Source organism: Pseudonaja textilis, chromosome 2, assembly GCF_049901715.1.
Source record: "Pseudonaja textilis isolate UNSWEBS1 chromosome 2, rPseTex1.2, whole genome shotgun sequence".
NCBI lineage: Eukaryota > Metazoa > Chordata > Lepidosauria > Squamata > Elapidae > Pseudonaja > Pseudonaja textilis.
The window spans coordinates 4911611-4933565 of NC_141991.1; the positions used below are offsets into that span (position 1 = coordinate 4911611).

Consider the following 21955-nt stretch of genomic DNA (forward strand, 5'->3'; position numbering starts at 1 on the left):
CAGCATGACAGCAACCGGACCACACAAAGAAGTGAAGCCCCGTCTGTGGGATGTAACAGCACACAAAACCACCACCCCATTCCAGTCCGCGGAAAAACCTTTCTCCACAGAACTGGTGCCCAAAAGGTTGGGGGCCACCGCTATATCCAAATAAATAAGCCGTATCACAGCTTAATAGTTCAGACAACTTGCTAAGGCTGCGATGGCGAACCTAGGTGGCACGCAGAGCCATTTCTGCTGGCATGCGAGCTGCAGACAAACTTACCTCACTGCCCATGTGCGCGCCTCACAGCTGATTTTCCGCTGGTCCGAGGCCTTTTTCAGCCTCCCAGAGGCTTGAAAAAAAAGCTGCGGGACGAATAATAGGTCCGTTTCGTCACTTCCTGTAATACTGGAAGTGATGAAACGGGCCTATTATTCGGCCTGCAAAGCCTGCAGAGGTTTTTTTCAAGCCTCTGGGAGGCTGAAAATCAGCTGTGAGGCGCAGTGCAGCTAAGGGAGCGATGGCCGGGGGGAGGGGAGGTTGCGTGTGCATGCGCAGGGGACGTTGGGGGTGTACATTGCCTTCTGGGTGCTGGCAGGCAAGCGTGTGAGTGCAAGCACGCACACGATTTTTGGCACAGGAGCCCAAAAAGGTTAGCCACCACTATGCTAAGGCATTACAGGTAGTCCTCCACCTACAACCACAACTGAGTGCAAAATTTTCTGTTGTGAAGGGAGACATTTGTTAAGTGAGTTTGGCCCCATTTCTCTGCTACAGTTATTAAGGGAATCACTGCAACCGATAGGTTCGTAATGCAGTTGTTGAGTGAATCTGGACTCTCCATTGATTTCGCTCGTCATACAGTCACAAAAAGGTGATCGCATGACCCCGGGACACAGCAACGGTCATAAGTGTGAACCAGTGGCCAAGCACCTGAATTTGGATCCTGTGATCAGATGCTACAAAGGTTGTAACTGTGGACCATGATCATAAGTCATTTTTTTGTCATTGCCATTGCAACGTTCAACGGTCACTAAATGAGCTATGGTAAGTCGAGGACTACCTGTATTAGGTTCCCCATGATGTATGGGGACCCCGAACAAATCACATTTGTTTTAGATTAGATTAGCAAGCAAGTTATAGGGATCATGGCATCCCTGGATTGACAGCCAGTTCCCCTTCGGCTGTGACCAATGGAAGAGAGAATTACCTGACATTTACTGCAATGTCGAATTCCTTGTGGGCCTTGACCCCAACACACGTCTCGGGAATCGTGCTGACAGTCAGCGCGAATGGAGCTTCCTCCGGGTGTGGGAGCACATTGTACCTCAAGGTAGTCTGAGGAGGGAATATTTTGTTAATGGGTCATCTTTACTGGGGAATTAGCCAGTCCAGGCAATGCAGATTTTCCGCTGGTCTCAAGGAAATCTAGGACCCCTCGGCCCATCTAGACTCAAGGGTGCGGGGTGGAATTGTTCCCTAGATCCATGTTGCTCAGCCTTTTCCGGTCTGATAATATACCAAAAAGTTGCTTATTTTTTCGTGCATTTAACACTTAAAATAATAGTCTGGCTGAAACTAGGCTTAATAGCAGTGACTGTGAGAGGGAGTCTTTAAGTGGAGTTTCTGGTGAGTTATGTGAGTCTTATTATTTGGGAATTAATCCCCTCAGAGGCTAATGGCTATGTTATCTGATTTTCTCAATGGCTCTCCCTTCAAGTGCTGAGTGGATTGTTTATCTAGCTTGCAACACTTTGACGAGGTGTGAAATGCTCTTGGCTGAATGCCCAGAAATTCAATTAAGCCTATTAAGAGCTTTCCCTTGCTGCTTGTCTTCTGAGGTAATTGAGGGAATCTCTGAGCCCCGCAGAGTCATAGCTAGGGGATCTCCCAAGCCCCTGCGAGCCCCCAGCAACCCACCCCGATAAGTCCCCAACTCTATTTTATTTCCATGAAGAAGCCTGGAAGCCAGGCTCATAAGCAACATAGAATTCTAGAATTCTTTATTGGCCAAGTGTTGTTGGACACACAAGGAATTTGTCTTGGTGCAAATGCTCTCAGCGTGCATAAAAGAAAAGATACATTCGTCAAGAATCATAAGGTTGGAACGGAATGGAATGGAATGGAATGGAATGGAATAGAATAGAATAGAATAGAATAGAATAGAATAGAATAGAATAGAATAGAATAGAATAGAATAGAATAGAATTCTTTATTGGACAAGTGTGATTGGACACACAAGGAATTTGTCTTGGTGCAAATACTCTTAGTGTACATAAAAGAAAAGATGCATTCATCAAGAATCATAGAATGGAATGGAATGGAATGGAATGGAATGGAATGGAATAGAATAGAATAGAATAGAATAGAATAGAATAGAATAGAATAGAATAGAATAGAATAGAATAGAATTCTTTATTGGACAAGTGTGATTGGACGCACAAGGAATTTGTCTTGGTGCAAATGCTCTCAGTGTACATAAAAGAAAAGATACATTCGTCAAGAGTCAAGAATCATAAGAATAGAACAGAACAGAACAGAACAGAATAGAATAGGAGTTCTTTCTAATGGCCAAGTGTTGTTGGACACACAAGGAATTTGTCCTAGTGCAAATGCTCTCAGTGTGCATAAAAGAAAAGATGCATTCATCAAGAATCATAAGAATAGCATAGCATAGCATAGCATAGCATAGCATAGCATAGCATAGAATAGGAGTTCTTTTTATTGGCCAAGTGTTGTTGGACACACAAGGAATTTGTCTTGGTGCAAATGCTCTCAGTGTGCATAAAAGAAAAGATACATTCATCAAGAATCATAAGGTACAACGCTTAATGATAGTCATAGGGTCGAATAAGCATATTGAAATATATATTAAATTGACCCACAACAGTAGACTCCTGCATCCCGTCACTGCCTTTTCTCTCCCAAGGAGTCCCCGAGAACCTCACCTGCAGGTAGATGCAACTTTCCCCAGTTACAACTGTTGTATACTCCCCAGGCACACTGGGCAGGGCCTGGCACTGAAGCAGAAGCCTGTTGGAGTTGTCCACATGGAATTCCCTCACGTTGTTCCCACCTGACTTCAAGTTCACTGTGCTGCCGGCTGCGTTCTTGGCAAAAGTGAAACCCGCATACAAGGCCAGGCCCTGGAGGGCCACCACGGTGTCCTGTGAGGAGAAGGTGAGATGGAGGTGAGCAGAGGTGGGTATTCAGCAGGTTCTGACCAGGTCTGGAGAACTGGTAGCGGACATTTTGAGTAGTTTGGAGAACCAGTGGTAACCTCCTCCCAGGAGTGGGGTGAGAATGGAGATTTTGCAGTATCCTTCCCCTGCCACGCCCAACAAGCCACGCTCACCAAGCCATACCCACAGAACCAGCAGTAAAAAAAAAAAAATTGAATCCCACCACTGGATGTGAGGGTGATTTCTTCCCCTAAGAACACAAATGTTTTCAATGTTTTCTTCACATCAAGAGTTCATGAGAGGATGAGAAAAGAGTAACTGAGCTGGAAGGGACTTCGGAGGTCGTCTAGTCCAGTGGTCATCCACCAGTGGGCCGGGGACCACTGATGGTCTGTGAAAAAATTTTTGGTGGTCCACAGAGACATGTCACTCCCAAAGCATCCATCCCACAAGCAATTAATCCAGGCTGCGTGGGAACCTAAGGTTGCACCGCCCACATGGCCCATGGGAACACAACGCTTGCCTCACCTGCACTGTGAACAACATAAGGTAGTGAGGGGAGGGTGAGGGAAGAGCAGAGGGAGGGAACTTGCCCCACGCGCCAGGCCTGGCCACCGAGCTGCTTCTTTCTTCTGCTTTTGGCTGCACGCAAGGAAAGCAGCAAAAGTCTTTCTCTCTCACAAATTCTGCCAGAAATGAGTCTTTGGGACCCTGCAAGGCATCCTGCTCCAAGAGGCTGCGCCGGCGTGACAAGTCTCACAAAGACTCATTTCTGCCGGAGTTTGGGGGAGAGAAAGAAAGACTTCTGCTGCTTCTGCTGCTTTCCTTGCATGAAGCCAAAAGTCTCTCTTTCTCTCCCCCTCCCCCTGAGAACGGAGCTGGAGACGGTATCCTGCAATCCCAAATAAAGAATGATCGATCGATAGGAAAACAGACTGGGGAATTTTCCTGCAGACTTTTTGGGGGATTTTCCCATATTTAAAATCATGAGTTTGATGGTCCCTGAGGTCCAAAAGGTTGGTGACCCCTGTTCTAGTCCAACCCCCCTACTCAAAAAGGAGACCTTATACCATTTCGCACAAATAGCTGTCCAGTCTCTTTTGACTGTAACCGGTCTTCCTATGTTTTAGTCTCCAGTCCCCTCATCATCCTGGTTGCTCTTCTCTGTACTTTTTCTAGAACCTCAACATCTTTTTTATAATGTGGTGAGAAAAACTGGATGCAGTACTCTAGGTGTGGTCTTACTTAAGCATCAAAGAACTATTGTCTGTATTAACCACCTTATTACTTTGAGTTGCGCATGAAAGAAATTCAGAAGTCCATATTGAACACAAAAGATCAATGGGAATAGAGCTGGAAGGGTCCTTGGAGGTCTTCTAGTCCAACCCTCGGCTCAAGCGGGAGACAAAATGGCTGTCCAGGCTCTTCTTAAAAAAAACTCCAATGATAAAGCCCCTACAATTTCCGGAGGCAAATCGTTCCACTGGTTAATTGTTTCGCTGTTAGGAATTCAGACAAGTGGCTGCCTGAAAAACCTCTTCTTAAAAAAAAATAAAAATCCTCCAGCGATCAGGCACCCCCAATTTCTGAAGGCAAGCAGGTTGACACACCTCTTCCTTGTGTGTTCCAATACCCTTCAAATATTGGAACCCGACTATGGGAGGACTGGTGCAGGTTTTGATGCTAGATTAAACTTTCTAAGGGGCAACTGGGCCGCTAGGGGTTCGCAGCAGTTCGGGAGAGCCCCCTAACTAAGATCCTGTGCAGGTCAGAGAAACCCGCCCAAAAAAACATCCCACTCCTGGCTGGCCCCACCCTGCTCACCCCACCTGTCATAGGAGTCCCCACACAGCCAGTTTTGGCTACAGGTAAAGTGCAGGGCGTGCACGGAGTCTCGGGGAGGCTCAGGGTGGGGTGGGGGGCCAGCCAGGAGTCAGGCTTACATTTATGACGGATGCAGTGTCCTTTGGATCGCGCGATTCTCCTTAAGCGACCTCCCGACAAGACAAGTCCATGGGGGGCCAAATTCGCTTCGCAACTGGGGCGCGACTCATTTTAATCCACTGAACCCATGTGGCTAGAAAAGCCGTGAAAGGGGGCGCAAAACGCACTTCTCACTTAGCAACAGAAATTGTGAGCTCGGTTGCGGTCGTAGGGTCCAGGGCTCCCCTCTACTGGTGCGTTTTCCAACCCAGCACAAAAACCCGACCTCTCTTGACAGAAAATCTTTCTTTCTCCCAACCCAAAACAACACCTGGAGTACTCCATCCCAGTTTTGGTCACCACACTGTAAACAAGAGGTTGAGACCCTAGAAAAAGTGCAGAGAAGAGCAACCATGATGATGAGGGGACTGGAGACTAAAACATAGGAAGACCGGTTACAGGAAGTGGGCATGGCTAGTCTAGGGAAGAGAAGGACCAGGGGAGACAGGATAGCGGTCTTCCAATATTTGAGGGGCTGCTACAGAGAGGAGGAAGGGGTCAAGCTATTTTCTAAAACACCTGAAGGCCAGACAAGGAATAATGGATGGGAACTGACCAAGGAGAGATTTAACCTGAAAATAAGGAGAAATTTTCTGACAGTGAGAACAATCAACCGATGGAACAGAAGTTGCCCTCGGAAGTTGTGGGAGCGCCATCACTTGAGACTTTCAAGAAGAGATTGGACTGCCATCTGTCAGAAATGGTGCAGGGTCTCCCGCTTGGGCTGGTGGGGTTGGACTAGATGACCTACAAGGTCCCTTCCAACTCTGATTTTCTGTATTCTGTTATCAGCTCAACACCCTACCTCTCTGACAGAAAGTCTTCTTTTCTCCTAACCCAAAACGCTCCCAGCTTCCAACGTATCGAATGCACGGATGGGAAGGCACCAACCTGCGTGGAGGAGAATCCTCCGTAAGAATTCTGTTGTTTGATAAGCCAGGTCACAATCCTGGTGGCCTCCGCCAGATCATCCTGGGATGGTGCCGGAGCTCTGTTAGCGGAGGCTGCATCTGGTAGCGCGGGACGTCTGGTCAGGTAAGTCAGGAGTACGTAGGAGGCCGTTTCCACCTCGGCGGAAGGAGCACGAGGCGGGTAGTAGAAAGGCTGGCTTGCCTCTGGCTTCACGGGCCTCTCCCAGTGAATGGAGCCATCGTCTTCGGAGCGGGGCAAAAAAAGAAAGAAACATTAAATCTTTGGATTCTGATTCTCCATCCAAAGACAGTTACAGGAAGTCCTCGACTTGCAACAGTTCCCTTAGTGGCCGTCCGAAGTTGCAACAGCACTGAAAACAGCCGCGGAGGACTGTTTTCCATATTTACGACTGTTGCAGCATCCCAGGCCGTGAGAAATATCCCAGGCCTCTTAAATTATTTCTATGGTCTGTTTAGAGTTGTCAACAGAAAGGGAGGGGAAATAAATAAAATTGAATTAAAAGAGTGAATAGAAGAGAGAAAATATATAGAAAATATAGAATGTTAAATAAGATATGAAATGGTATCTCTGTGAGCATGAATTTGATTTATGTCTGTACAAAAAGATGTAACCCGTAAGCTGCTTTCCAAAAAGAAGCTTTATGTATTTATTTTTTGTGTTATGTCTGTCTATGTTTGAATTAAAACCCTAAAAGAACATTGGAAGAGAATAATGAAATTGTAAATAAGGAATAAATATAATTCAAGGTAAAAGAAATATAATTGAATAGAAGGAAAGGGAGAAATAAAGAGAAGTTGGGAAAAGATATGAAGTTGAACAGATAAGATAAATATACATATTAAATTGTGTTTGTATGGAAATATGATAATTTGGAATTATTGTTTTTAAATAAGACGCCTTATTTGTTTTTCCAGAAAAGATCTCTTATGTTCTTATATTCTATGCTTTGTTTGTTTGTGTATTGATTTCAAAAATTAATAAAATTTGTTTAAAAAAAAAGAAAAAAAGGGAGGGGGAGCAGTGGGCAGCTTGCATTCCATAAATGTTTTCAAAGATAGTTTCTATCTAGGTGACCGAAGTTTCTGCTGTGCAAAAATCTAACTGGAGAGCACGATTGATGACTCTGAGCTATGGATGTGTCCCATTGGAGAATATGAATTATGATACACCCAGAGGGTGGGGGGAAACCAGGGTCAAGGGTGACAATGAATTATGTGTCTCAGAGTCGGCTACACCCAGGCAGTGCCGGACATGTTTACTCCTAATAAATCATCTTTAAGTTTTGGAAGTTCGGCTCGAGACTCATGATTTAAATGGGGGGTAATTGCCGGAATCCTGACAGTGATCAAAATTCAGATGCTTTGCCAATGGACTCCTATTTATGATGGGTTGCCGTGCCCGCTTGGGGTGACGGGTTCCCCTTTTTGGCAACCTTCCGGTAAGCAAAGTCAACCGGGGAAACCGGATTCTGTCAACGACCGGGTTGCTCATTTAAGGCACTGATTCACTTAACAACTGCGGCAAAGAAAGTCGTGACATGGGACAAAACTCACATAGCCAATTTCTCTCTGAGCAACATCGAATCTGGGGCTGAGTTGTGGTTGTAAAGTTTGAGGACTAGCTGCATAAAGACCTCTGTTACTGAAACAATGGCATGCATCAAGAGGTATAAAAATAACACAGGTGGTCCTCACATTACAACCCTTTGTTTAGTGAGCATTTGAAGTTACAACAGCCTCGAAATAAAGTGGCTGATGACCGTTTCCCACTCGTATGACCATTGTTGCAGCAGCATCCCCATGGTCACGTGATCAAAATTCGGGCACGTTCTATGTGGAAATGACATATATATTTAATATATATTTACCTGTTACACCTACGAAAGTAGAGAACCAAAGAGATTCCATTTTTGTTGGTAAAGTGACCTTCTAGAAAAATATCTGAACGCTTATATAAGCAGATCATGTTTTTATAACTTGTTATTCTGCAAAGTTAATAAATATTACGTCCTTGCCTGGAGTGGGAGTTTGTATTTGGCTTGAGATTTCAGGTAAGGAATACTAGGTTGTCCTGACATTAACGGAAGTTTGTTAATGACTTATTGTGTTTGGAAGAACATAACAGGAAGATGCCATGAGAACAAGGGTGGTTTCCAAAGAAAAGGAAACAGGTGGTACGCCATGGGTGTGGCGTAGGGAATTACCTAGTTGGATAGATTGTGAACCCAGGAAAGGAGCAGAGACTGTAAATTTGAACCTGTATATATATATATATATTCCCCCAGCCTTCCTGGGAAAGACGTCTTCTGCTATGAGTAGAATTCCCTTTTGCTAAAGCTTCATAATAAAGCTCTTGTTTACTGTCTCCAGTTGTGTTTTGTGATTTTTCTCACAGGGCGCTGGGCACAGACTCCTATTTACGACGGTTGCGGTGTCCCCTGGGGCATGCGATTCTCTTTTGCGACCTTTCGACAAGCAAAATCAACGGGGGAAGCCAGATTCACTTAACAAACGTGTGACTAACTTAACAGCTGCAGCAATTCACTCAACAATGTATCGCCAGGGTGTGTGGAGGGTTATTATTTTATTATTTTTATTATTTCTTTTATATGATATTTTTATACTTCCGTAAGCCGCCTTGAGTCACCCTGTGAACGTAGGGCGGCAATATAAACGTTCTAAAACAAAATAGATAAAATAAGCTGTGTCAGGAAATGGTCACACAATGGGACGTGTTTCACTTGGTAACAGAAATGTGGGGCTCAGTTGCGGTCGTAAGTCAAGGACCACCTATAAAAAAACCCCAAAATTATCTGCCATTGCATAGATGGACGCAGCCTCAGGAGTGGGCTGCTGAGGGTTCCCAGGGGTTCGGGAGAGCCCCTAGCTAAGATCCTGTGCAGTTTGGAGAACCCTCAAATCCCACTCCTGGCCGGCCCCACCCACTCCTCCCCTCCCCTCCCCTTCCCGGAGTCCCCACGCGGCCTATTTTAGATGCAGGTAAGTGCAGGGCGCACGTGGAGGTTCGGGGAGGGTGAAAAACGGGCCTCTCGCAAGTTTAGGAAGGCCAGAAATGGGCCTGTTTCCGGCTTCCAGAGAGCCTCTGGAGCCCGCGGAGGCCGTTTTCGTCCTCCTGGAGGCCATTTTCGTCCTCCTGGAGGCCATTTTCGTCCTCCCGTTTTTGTCCTCCCTTCATGCTCGAAGAAAGCCTCTGGAGGCACAGAGCCCCCTCCCCACCGTGGTGCAGGAGCAGAGGTAGTATTCAGCAGGTTCTGACTGGTTCTAGAGAACCGATAGTGGAAATGTTGAGTAGTTCGGAGAACCGGCAAATCCCACCTTTGATTGGCCCCGCCCCCATCTATTCTCGGCCTACCAAGTCCCAGCTGATTGGCTGAGTGTTCTTTGGTTGCTCTGCGCAGGAGAACGGAGCTGGAAAGCAGGTTAGGCGTGAGGCGTGAGGCGGGAATGGAGATTTTGCGGTATCCTTCCCCTGTCATGCCCAACAATCCGCGCCCACAGAACTGGTAGTAAAAATGTGTTGAGTTCCACCCCTGTGCAGGAGGCCGACTAAGCCACGCCCGCCCTGGCCACACCCACCCAGCCACTGGGCTAAAATTTTGGAAGCCCATTCCTGGACAAACGTTCCTCTTGGACCACCTCTCGGGCTGGTGGTCCTCGCAGTAAAACCACTCACTTCTCCCACCGGTGTTTCCCTCACCTCCTTTCACGGCCTTTTCCTGAAGGCTCTGCAGTACTGTTGCCACTTGGTCCTCTTTGTGTGCCAAAGCGAAAGCGTACCCCAACAAGGCCAGAGTGTAGACAGGCAGGTCTTTCTGCTGGGACACCGTCTCCAGGCAAAACAAAGCATTTCGCACGACAGAATGCTGCAGGGAGAAAGGACGACATTCGTCTAGAGCAGCACCAACTACCCCCACCCAAAAAAACACTTGCCCCCCCCCCCCCCCGCCCAGGAGCCCATTCCGTGGAGAGAGTTTTTCCCATCGACCAAATGGGGGCGTGGTTTTGTGCGCCACCTGCACCTTGCGTGGGCGCGGATGGGGCTTCGCTCATGTGTGTGGCCCAGTTTCTGACGTGCCATGGCCCAGTTCTGGTCTGCCACCCGGGATTTGAGAACTCCTGGTCTAGAGCCGTGGTGGCGCAGTGGTTAGAATGCAGTATTGCAGGCTAATTTTACCGCCAGCGGTTCAGCAGTTCAATTCTCACCCGGCTCAAGGTTGACTCGGGCTTCCATCCTTCTGAGGTCCGTAAAATGAGGACCCAGATGGTTGTGGGGCAATAGGCTGGCTCTGTACACCCCTTAGAGAGGGCTGTAAAGCAGTGTGAAGCGGTATATCTGTATCTGTTGCTATCTCGGCTATTTGTGTGGGGTTGGTGAGATTTGGACTGCTGTGAGCCCTGGCGGCACACAAATGTTAGACTCAGTTGTGGTTGTAAGTCAAGGACTACCTGTATAAGTAGGCTTTGTGTAACATAGCGTGGTAGATAAATTCTGTGGTAATTGTGTCAATGACCATTCATGTTTTAGGCAAAGATGGGAAAAAAACAAATGGAATGTGGTTTAAAAAAATGGCGATCGTGGAACTGACACTTGGATCCAGTCAAGGAAACTCAACTGAGAGCATCTTGACTTTTATTATGCTCAGAGGCCAATCAGCTTTCAGGGGAAGCTTTCTTGAGCGATCAGTGGCTAAATTGGAGTCTGTGGAAGGTGAAAGACGGCTTCTTACCGTGACAGGCAAGGGAATCTCCAGCAAACTGATGGTGATGTAGGCTGACAAAGTGATCTCACTGTCAACTCCGCCCTGTAAGGAAGAAAATGGGATGCAGCCATAACCATCACAGAATCCCAGAAGGGGAGCTCCCATGTCCCCAGATAGCTTTTCCAACCTCCCGATACGCGGACTTTCCAATCCCAGAATTCTCCCTGATGTGGGAATTCTGGGATCTGTAGTCAACCTATTCCTAGGCAGGAAACCCTACACCACTTCAGACCAATGGTTATCCAACATCTTTTTAAAAACTTCCAGCGTTTAAAAAGGTGTTGGGTAACCATTGGTCTGAAGTGGTGTAGGGTTTCCTGCCTAGGCAAGGGAGTGGACTAGAAGACCTCCAAGGTCCCTTCCAACTCTGTTATTCTATTCTATTCTATTCTATTCTATTCTATTCTATTCAAATTCTATTCTATTCTAATTCTTATTTTCTATTCCTATTCTATTCTATTCTATTTCCATTCTATTTTATTCTTAGTCGATTATATTCTATTATTCCATTCTATTCTTGTTCTTATTTTCTATTCTTATTCTGTTCTATTCTATTCTATTCTATTCTATTCTATTCTATTCTATTCTATTCTATTCTATTCTATTCTACTGTAATTCTTATTTTCTATTCCTATTCTATTCTATTCTTTTATATTCTATTTCCATTCTATTTTATTCTTAGTCTATTATATTGTATTATTCCATTCTATTCTTGTTCTTATTTTCTATTCCTGTTCTGTTCTGTTCTGTTCTGTTCTGTTCTATTCTTATTCTTATTTTCTATTCCTATTCTGTTCTATTCCTATTCTATTCTATTTTATTCTTATTCTATTCTATTATTCTATTCTATTTCTATTCTATTCATATTTCTATTCTATTCTTATTTCCTATTCCTACCCTATCCTATCCTATTCTATTTCAGAGGTGCCTCAGGTTGGTGAAGATGAGATCACCACTTGGTGTTCCCCTCAGGACCATATAATGCACAAAACCGGGAGAAGTGTCACTCAGGTTACCTATGGAGATTCTCAAATCATTCAGGGTTCTGGTTGTCCCACAGGTGCTTTTTCCAAAAAGCAACTGAAATAATAATAATAATAATAATAATAATAATAATAATAATAATAATAATAATAATAATAATAATAATAATAATAATAATAATAATATTATTATTATTATTATTATTATTATTATTATTATTATTATTATTATTATTATTTGGGGGGGGGTCCCCTTTGAAAACATTTTGCTTCTCATCCAAGAAGCTTCTTCAGTTTTTTTTCAGAACTGAAGGAGCCTCTTGGATGAGAAGCAAAATGTTTTCAGGAGAGAAAAAAAAACCCCAAGAAAATCCAGTTTTCTTTCAGAAAAAAGCACCTTTATTACTCAAATTGATTGACGCGCAAATGGTCACAGAAAGTAGATCGTCTGAGTAAGTTTCCTCCACCTTGGAGGTTACCCAAGGACCTGTAAGCAAGCTACTCCCGATGACTTAGCAGCCGTCTAAACCAGTGTTTCATAACCTTGGGAATTCTCCATTCCCAGAATTCCCAGCAACTTCCGCAGGGGTTTCACACGTTAAAAATCATGCTGGCTGAGGAAGTCCGGGAAACTGAACTTCCCACATATCAAAATCCCCAAGGTTGGGAAACACTGATCTAAATTGGGGGGAAAAAAATCTTTCTACTGCCTGCTGTCCTGCTAGAAACCACAGGAGAGAGAAAAAAATCACGCTATCCAGAGGTGGGTATTCAGCCGGTTCTGACCCAGTTCTGGAGAACCAGTAGCAGAAATGTTGAGTAGTTTGGAGAACCGGCAAATACCGCCTCTGACTGCCCCCTCCCCCATCTATTCTCTGCCTCCTGAGTCCCAGCTGATCGGCTGGGTCTTCTTTGGTTGCCCTGCACAGGAAAACGGAGCTGGAAAGCAGGTTAGTGGAGTGGGAATGGAGATTTTGCAGTTACCTTCCCCTGCCACGCCCACGATGCCATGTCACAGCCACCAAGCCACACCCACAGAACCAGTTATAAAAACTTTTTTGAATCCCACTGTTAGGTATAACATTGGTCACCTAACTAGTTTGGGTAAGATAAAATAATATATAAGCTATGATTCTTAGTTTAGAGTATGTGTTACTTTAAATGCAAAGCATGTAATTTGGGTGTGGTGTGAAAACACCATAAGAGCTAGCAAGAGATGCTGACGATTTCCCTGACGATTCCCTGACGCTTTGCTGGCAATTACTGGAGTTGCAAACGGAAGAGAGGAGTTTCTGAGTTTGTGCATATCTCTCTCTACTGCGAAGAGATAAATCACCGGATTGTTATTTTGTAAGTGTACTGACCATTTTTGACATTGGAATTTTGCAAATGAATACTCCCTGGACGGACTAAAATAAGTGTATGATATATGGACTGTTTTGACTATGCTTTAACTCTTGCTGGAATAAAACTACTTTAATTGGCACTGTATCTGCTTTTACTGAGTGTAAGCTACACAACACTTATCTCACATATTTTGCCTGCCTGCCTGCCTGCCCTGCAGATCTTGCTAGGGTGTATCCCTAACACCCACCACTGCTTTCTCTGTACCTGTAGCGCATTGTTCAGGAGGGTCCCGCTGGCTTGGAAGCAGCCATTTGCTTTCTGCTTTAAGGCCAGAAAGGTCTCAGCGTCGCTCAGGTGTCGTTCCTCCACAAGGATGTGTCTCTTCATTTGAGAAAAGCACTTCAACACAAAAGCGGTCAGCCTGCAAGAACAGAGCGCAACCCCATTAATTTTGTTTTTCATTTGTAACCTCTGTGCACCCTTTAAAAGCAGTGACCCCACCCCCCACTTTGTGGGGCACTGTTCTGACCCAAACTTGTTCCAAGGAAACCAAGGGTGGGATTCTACCAGTCCACACCTATTCGCTTGAACTGGTTGTTAACATTCTAAGCAGTTTGGAGAACTGGTTGTTAGAAGAAATTACTGGCCTAATCCTGTAAGGAAGGCAGGAAGGAAACATTCTGGTGTTGCTTACAGAAACTGCCTCTCCACTAACCCTTATTACATTCTTGGCAGGACTAGACTTCCTGTTTCAGGAACGTCTCTGGAGTTTTTTTCCCCTCCTTTGCTGGTACTTTGCTTGTATGGAGGGACCATTCAAAGTTACAATGGCACTGAAAAAAATGACCTATGACCTTTTTTCACACTTACAACTGTTGCAGCATCCCCACAAGTCATGAGAGGCCAGCCAAGGAGATGTGTGCCTTGATGTGAGTGATATTGAGTTGGCCATACCCAGGCAATAACATGCCCACCAAGCCATGCCCACCCAGTCACATGACCACCAAGCCACACCCACCAACTCTACCATGCCCACAGAACCGGTTGTTAAAAAATTTGAATCCCACCCTTGAAGGAAACCAAAACAAAATGGAGGTAACAGCAAAACTTTTTAAATGATTCTTTACGAATTCCGTTCCTTCCCGGTTAAAAGGCTATTTCAGACTAATTGTCTCTGATAAGAACGAGCCTTGCCAAGGTTGTGCAAGGCTGCCAAGAACACTAGATAAAGTTGCCAAGAAATATTTCAGACATAAAGAGTCTCCAAACACAAACTAAGAGAGTCCGAACGTCCACAAGGCTTGAGTGCAAAAACTTCTTTGCTTCCTGCAAAGCACTCCAGTTTCTCAGCTGGCTTTTATCTCTTAGGGGAGGGGCCATTACCTTGCAGCCTTACTCTTGAGTCGCCCGTGCTGCTGCAGCTGCTCTTTCCTTCAAGCAGCTCTGCGCGCCCACACACTGGGCACAGGCTACTAGAACACTGTCATCACATCACCCCTGGTCCTTCTTTTCTCTAGACTAGACATACCCCAGATCAGCATTTTCATGCTCCTAACAAGCTTCCCCTGTAAGCAAAAAAATATTTACCTTGCCAAGGATACTAGCAAAGATGGGAAGTACATTTTTGCATGCACCCACGCAAACCTGCAGAGACAACCTCAGAGCCTAATGCCGTGAATCTTACCAGGTATTTCCAGGCTGGTTGCTACTTTGCCCAAAGGTGCTGTAGGAACCGTCGGCATGCTTGTAGTTCAACTGTCTCTGGTAGCCTGCAATAGAGGGTGAATGTTAGTTTGTATGTATTCAATAAACAGCGAAGCCTTCCTTGAGTCAAGCTCAGGGCTTGTTGACTTTGAAGATACATCCGTGTTTGTGTTTTTACATTACAGAAACGGACTATAATAGTTTTCTGACCTCCCAGTCTAAATAGAAACTGGGGACTTTTTGGGTAGTCTCCTATACAAATGGTGGCTGTTAGGAATATAACTCACTTAACAGCAATTTGGGTTAGAAATATATAAACCAGGATAAACATTTTCGTACTATGTCTTTAAGAGATTGCAAAAACTGCAATTGGGTGTGGTTTTTCAAACAGCCATAAGATGGAGCCAGGAGCCTGGATTGTTTTAGTCTGAGTCTCAGAAGAGAGTGTGAGTGTATCTCTGTTTCCTTCTCTTGGAAAGTATTGCCGTTCCTCCATTTCTTCTAATTGACTGATATTCCTGGATTTAATGTAAGTCTGATACTGAACTGTTTTTTGACACTGGACTTTGATATTTGGATTATCCCTGGATTGAAAACTGACTGATTTAACTTGTGAATGACTTTGGATTGCTTGTTTGGACTTTGCTTAGCGTTTCTGGAAGTAAAAACCTACATTTACTGTACAGTGTATCTGTGTGCTCTGTGTGTATTATTCCTACACTACTCTCTATACGTCTCCCTGTATGCGCTCATTCTCCTAACGGGGAAATACCTCAACAGTGATTTCTGAGGAAGAAATGGCCGATTGAAGATGGCCAGAGGTGGGAATCTGACCGGGATAACAACTGGTTTGAGGAGCGCACACATGCGTGTTAAACATGTGCTACATGCACATGCGCACTACCAGCTCCAGCAAGCATTTACCTTTTCCAGCTGACACGCAGCTGTGCCACGCAAAGCAGCTGAGGAGGAAAACGCAGCCGCTAAAGGACAACCTAGAGCCCGGGCAGGCGGTGAACCAGTTCGGTGTCAGCTGCTCTTTGGAGCTACCAGTTCTATATGACCGACCCGAACCGGTAGGATCCCCACCCCTGAAGATAGCTCCCCAAAAAGGCAGAGCCAATAAGCAAACTGAAAATAGACCGCTCTTTGATAATTCCTCTCCAGCAAGGAGAAGACTTGAGATTACCCACAAGTGCTCCAGACAGCGGCTCCTTTCAAAGAGACCACAAGGGAGTGGTCTCCATTCAATTTAGAGGCCTGGGAGATGAGGGAATGCTCAAACCCTGATCAGCATCTTTAAGGATACTGGGCTCCTATAATTTACTTCCCTTTTCTTGTTACTCCCAGAAGTTGCTTGTTAACTAATTTTTAGCTTATTCAGAACCTTTGGATCAGCAAGTCTGAAAATGCCAGGTAAGTTTCTTTTAATTCTTAGTGAAAGAAATTTTAATTAAAACTTGGATTTTAGAAAGTTATAAATGAACTCAAAGTTGAGATAAATTTGATGCATGATTTTGGAATGAGTTATAAAGAATTCTTCCCCTAGACTTTAAAAATTGGAGGCTAGAGGGAATTGAATTAAAGGTTACAATTAAAGGAGAAGAACATTCACTAATTATATCAGAGATGCCCTTTGCGTAGTAAAATAAAATAATATTAAATAAATGGAAATATCCCTCTTCCCCCCTCTTCCATTATTATTATTATTATTATTATTATTATTATTATTATTATTATTATTATTATTTTCATTTTCATTTTCCATTTTGTAACCAAATGGAAAATAGGGTCAAAAGATAAGCAAAACGTATCCTGGACGTGCAGCTATTAATTATCAAAATTGACCACTATAAATTAATTTAATTCATCATTAGGCCGATGGTTTGCTGATAATTCAGCTAAGGTCACATTTCCTGCAAAACGGGCAGGAATACAGATACAGATACAGATTAACAAAGTTGGAAGGGATTTTTTTAGGTCATCTAGTGACTAGTCCAACCCCCTCCCCACTGCCACCCAAGCAGGAGACCCTACAGCCGTGATGGCGAACCTATGGCACGCCTGCCACAGGTGGCACAAAGACATTTGTGCGGGCATGCGAGCCTCAGCCAAACTTACCTGCACAGTGCATGCCTGTGTCTCCCAGCTGATTTTCAGCCCCTATGAGGCTGTTTTCGCTCTCCAGAAGACTCGAAGGAAGCCTCTGCAGGAGGCTGAAAAATGGGCTTTCCGGAAATACTGGAAGTGCCGAAATTTCAGCCTCCCAAGGCTCCAGAGGCTTCTCTTGAGCCTCCAGGAGGGCGAAAATGGCCTCCCCTGGGTTCCAGAGGCCCTCCGGAGGCTGAAATGGGCACTTCCGGCAGTGCCGGTAAGGGGGAGAGGCAGGGGGTGTCAGCTCTTAGTTCAGCTGCCGCAAGAATGTGAAAAATGTAATGCAAGGGGGAGGGGGAGGGAGTTGAACAGCCAAGGTTATTTAGTATGTCGCATTAAAAAATTCCAGCTGCAGTTAACTGGTTCTCGTGATTTATGAAGTATAGTAAGTGGGAGGAGATAGGGGGGAATTTGGGAGATGCGTTGGAAATGAGTTTCAGTTTTGGAAATTGCCGTAGATGTACCAGAGCTGTTCCTAATAAATCAATTGAAGATTATACTTGTCTCGGAGTGATTTGATTACCATGGACAATTTCTGGATGCCTAACAGGGTGTTGCGCGCACATACGCGGGGGGGGGACACATTGCATTGTGGCTGCTGGCACGTGCGCGTGCATGTGCTTTCAGCACACCACAACAAAAAGGTTCGCCATCACTGCCCTACACCATTTTGGACGGATATACGTACTGATCCTTTCTATTAGACCCTGATGATTAATCTTGTCAATCAGAGACAATTCCTTGAGAGTCCCTATGTGGCAAGATGAGCATCAAACAATGAATTAATGAATTCCTCTTGTTCTGCCTCCCCCCCCCAAAGGAGAAACAGGTACAGGGGCCCCTTTGGCATAATTCTGTGGAATCTTCTTACCAGCCACTAAGTATCCAATTGCCTTTGACTTCGTTTCCTCGGTCAGCTGGTCAGTCTTGTTCAGGTAGTCCAAGATGTAAATATTGGGGGCCAAAAGGGCGATGTTTTGTTCCCCACAGCCAGAAGGCAACTGGAGAAGCTGATGCACGTTCTGGATGGCAGAGCCTAAGATGTCACCTGTGACAGGGAAGAGATATGAAAGACGTCAAGAGTTGAGAATCCACTATCCGCTATTGACCTCACCCCATTCCTAAGAGGTCTGTTAAGGGGCGTGCCTAAGTTGCACCATCGTGCCTACCATCCCTGTCCTATTGTCCCCATTTATTCGTACCTCTTTCCTGTATTCTTACTCATGTTTATACTTACCTCTATTATCTTGTAAGCGATTGACAAATCAAATCAAATCAATAAATGACATAAATAAACCCTTTGGGGGAGCGAGAAGATATTTCAACGTGAGTGAAACGGGGAGTCCCAGGAAGTCAAGGAGAGGCAGATTTGGTCAAGGGGGCAAAAGAGCAGGAGGGACAGAGCACCAGCAGAGAGAATGACCCCAAGGAAGGAGGGTAAGAATAGAAATAATGGGGGGAAAAAAAAACAGAAAAAGAAAGCTAGTTTCAAACATGAAAAGCCCAAGGTTGCAAGGCCTCTGGGGCAACCCTTCCAATCTCTCTGGGAATTAAGGAGCTTTATTTGAAAAGAAGACCAGCCCCTTCCTCTAAGACAATTTCAAGTTTTCAAAATGGAGGGAACATCTTTTGATTCTTAATCATTTAATGTAACGTATTCTACTGGCACAGCTGGAATGGGGCAGCTCACCATGGCCAACTCACCATAGCCAACTCATCAAGGCCATCTCACCATGGCCAACTTGCCACGGCCAAGTCGCCGTGGGACAACTCTCCACGGCCAACTCTCCACGGCCAACTCACCATGGCCAACTCACCATAGCCAACTCATCAAGGCCATCTCACCATGGCCAAGTCACTGTGGGACAACTCTCCATGGCCAACTCTCCACGGCCAATTCACCATGGCCAACTTGCCATAGTCAACTCACTTTACATGATTACATAAAGTTCCTGCCTCTTGCAAGAGCTGCAGATCAACTCGCCACAGGACAATTCAATAAGTCAATGTAACTATTTAAAATAAGCTTTAAAATATTTTAAAAGAAAAGATACATTCATCAAGATTCATCAGGTGCAACACTTCACGATATAGAGTACAAATAAGCAATCAAATCATACTAGGAAACAGTCAGTATAAACCGTAAGAATACAAGTGACAAAGCTACAGTCGTACAGTCACAAGTGGGAGGGGGTGGGTGATAAGGAGTGATGAGAAGATTACTAGTAATAGCAGTGCAGACTTTGTAAATAGTTGGACAGTGTTGAGGGAATTATTTGTTTAGCAGAGTGATGGCTTTCAGGAAATAACTGTCCTTGTGTCTAGTTGTTCTGGTGTGCAGTGCTCGTTTTGAGGGTAGGAGTTGAAACAGTTTATGTCCAGGATGTGAGGGGGGGTCTGTAAATATGTTTATTAGTGTTTGTATATTGGCTGTATTTCATCACCAAACACACAGCTTTCCAAGCAAACCTCCTCCTAAAACAGGGGTCCCCAACCACCGGTCCCCGGACCAGTACCAGTCCGTGGATCATTTTTTACTGGGCCGCAAAGCTTGGGCGCTGCCATCTTGTTTCGACAGCGCTTCCGGGTTTTTGGTTGCTTCTGGGTTTTTGGTTGGAAAGTGCTTCCGGTTTTTCAGTTGGAAAGCAGCGTTTGGGTGCTCGCGCCTTAGTTTTGTCGAAGGGTGGTGGATTTGAACGAAGAGCCGTCCCAGTGGTGGTGGAGTCTCACGTTACTCAGGTACCGGTCCGTGGAAGAATAAATAATTGTGAAACCGGTCCCTGGTTCAAAAAAGGTTGTGGGCCACTGTCCTAAAAGACCCCTTGGAACATTTTAAGGCGGTTAAAGACACTCAGCTTATTAGTTAGAAAAGTGACAACCCAGGTTTGAGACCCAAGTGCTGCGGGATGGGATGAGCTCCTGCCCCAGCTCCTGCCCATCGAGGAGTTTGAAAGCATGCAAGCGCAAGTTAGATAAATTGACACCACTTAGGAGGGAAGGTTAATCGTGTGCCTCAACATATCGCCTCAACATATAGCCATGATCACGGAAGCATCTATGGACAACACTTTCTCCCTTGGCTAAAAAACAGAAACGAGCAGTGCCCCCTAGAGTTGGACATAACCAGACGGGAGAAGGAATGGCAGCCTGTACACGTATTCTTGCCATAGTGCATCACTTACCCAACACACAGAAGGTAGCCCTGGCAGATTTCTCCACGATGTTCTCTGGGACCTTTAAGGGAATAGTTGTGGGTTGGTTGTTTTCTGCAAGCAAGGAGGAAAAAAAAAAAGACAGTCTGGATTGAGCCTCTTTGTTCTTTTATTGCTAATTTTCTCATTTCCGGCTATCTCTAGTACCCATTATTTAATCCAATGGCTAGGGACATTTAAGAATTGGCGTCTCCTTTAGATTTCACAAGTTCTTGGACTCATCTGTAGCTCTAGGCCAGTGGCGGCTAACCTTTTGGGGCTCCTGTGCCAAAAATCGTGTGCGTGCTTGAGCTTGCGCACTCATGTGCCAGCATCCAGAAGGCAATGCGCACCCCCTCATGTCCCCCTGCGCATGCGTGCACAATCCCCCCACCCTTACCTGCACTGCACCTCCCAGCTGATTTTCGGCCTCCTCAAAATCTTGAAAAAAGCCTCTGCAGGCTTTGCAGGGCGAATAATAGGCCCGTTTCGTCACTTCTGGTATTATAGGAAATGATGAAACGGGCCTATTATCCGTCCTGCAAAGCCCTGCAGAGGCTTTTTTCAAGCCTCTGGGAGGCCGAAAAAGGCCTCAAACCAGCCAAAAAAAAAATCAGCTGTGTGGTGCACACATGCACAGTGAGGTAAGTTCGCCTGCGGCTCGCGTGCCGGCACAAATGGCTCTGCGTGCTATAGATTCGCTATCGCCCTCTGGGCGATAGCAGTAGCACTTAGATTTACAATATAAACCATTTCACAGTGCTTTACAGCCCTAAGGGGTTTACAGTGTCAGCCTACTTCTCCCAACAATCCGGGTCCTCGTTTTACCAACCTCAGAAGGATGGAAGGCTGAGTCAATCTTGGAACCAGTGAAAATCAAACTGCTGGCAGTCAGCAGAATTAGACTGCAATACTGCATTCTCACCACTGCGCCACCAGGGCTCTATGGCTACATGTTTACTCACCCCTATGCTATAGGAGCCATATAGTTCTCTATCTCTACCAAAAGGAGTCTGCTTAAAGAGGCTTGTTTATACATATACATGAAAGGATCATACTGTAGAGCCGTGTTTCTCAAATTTGGCAAGAAGAAAGTGGGTGGCTGCTGGTTGATACTTACTGGCTCCACATAGCAACTTGTTGATGACCACTTCCGTCTCGATTCCTTCAGGCTTTATGAAAAGAGAAGAAGAGGGAAAAAGTGAAAATGAATGTTAGATATTTCTTAAAATTCCTAACTTATTTTCTGAATTTTTTAAAAAATCTCCTATGACGATGAAAGCTGGGTAAAGGGCAAAGCCATTCAGCCACAATAGGAACTGCATTGCATCAGCCCAAGTTTTAACCAAGCTTGACTCAGATAACCTGCAAAGTTATCTATGGCCTCTGACTACAGCCAAAAGAATACATGCTCTTGCCACAGGAACAGGAAGCTCAAGGGCAAAGCTCAAGAGAGGGTATAAAAGCCACTCAACTCTCAGGCCCATGTGGTCAGCTGCCCAGAACCACCCCATCTTTCTGATTCACCAATAAACTATCTTTCCAATCAGCCTCCATGTTTTCAGTGTCCTTCTCCCCACTTGGAACTGAACCAGATGGATATTTCTTCCAACAACTGGGGGAAAAAACCCAAACCCTTTCACGCTGTCATCAAGAAAACTTAATTTACTAGGAAACATGACTCTTACTTTAATATATCATTACTCTCAACTCCA

The 21955-nt window shown here is 45.0% G+C and overlaps 1 protein-coding gene across 1 annotated transcript in view; it reads right to left on the bottom strand.

The window, feature by feature from the left end:
* The window catches only part of LOC113450239 (alpha-2-macroglobulin-like), an 81766-nt gene that overhangs the window by 10066 nt on the left and 49745 nt on the right, over positions 1 to 21955 (bottom strand). The window contains exons 22-31 of the mRNA XM_087927695.1: positions 21361 to 21412; positions 20232 to 20315; positions 17921 to 18097; positions 14876 to 14960; positions 13456 to 13612; positions 10829 to 10903; positions 9799 to 9964; positions 6040 to 6302; positions 2932 to 3150; positions 1194 to 1321 (exon numbers count right to left, since the gene is read on the bottom strand). Of these exons, the coding sequence (XP_087783821.1) occupies positions 1194 to 1321; positions 2932 to 3150; positions 6040 to 6302; positions 9799 to 9964; positions 10829 to 10903; positions 13456 to 13612; positions 14876 to 14960; positions 17921 to 18097; positions 20232 to 20315; positions 21361 to 21412 (1406 nt within the window). The remainder of the gene's footprint in view (positions 1 to 1193; positions 1322 to 2931; positions 3151 to 6039; positions 6303 to 9798; positions 9965 to 10828; positions 10904 to 13455; positions 13613 to 14875; positions 14961 to 17920; positions 18098 to 20231; positions 20316 to 21360; positions 21413 to 21955) is intronic.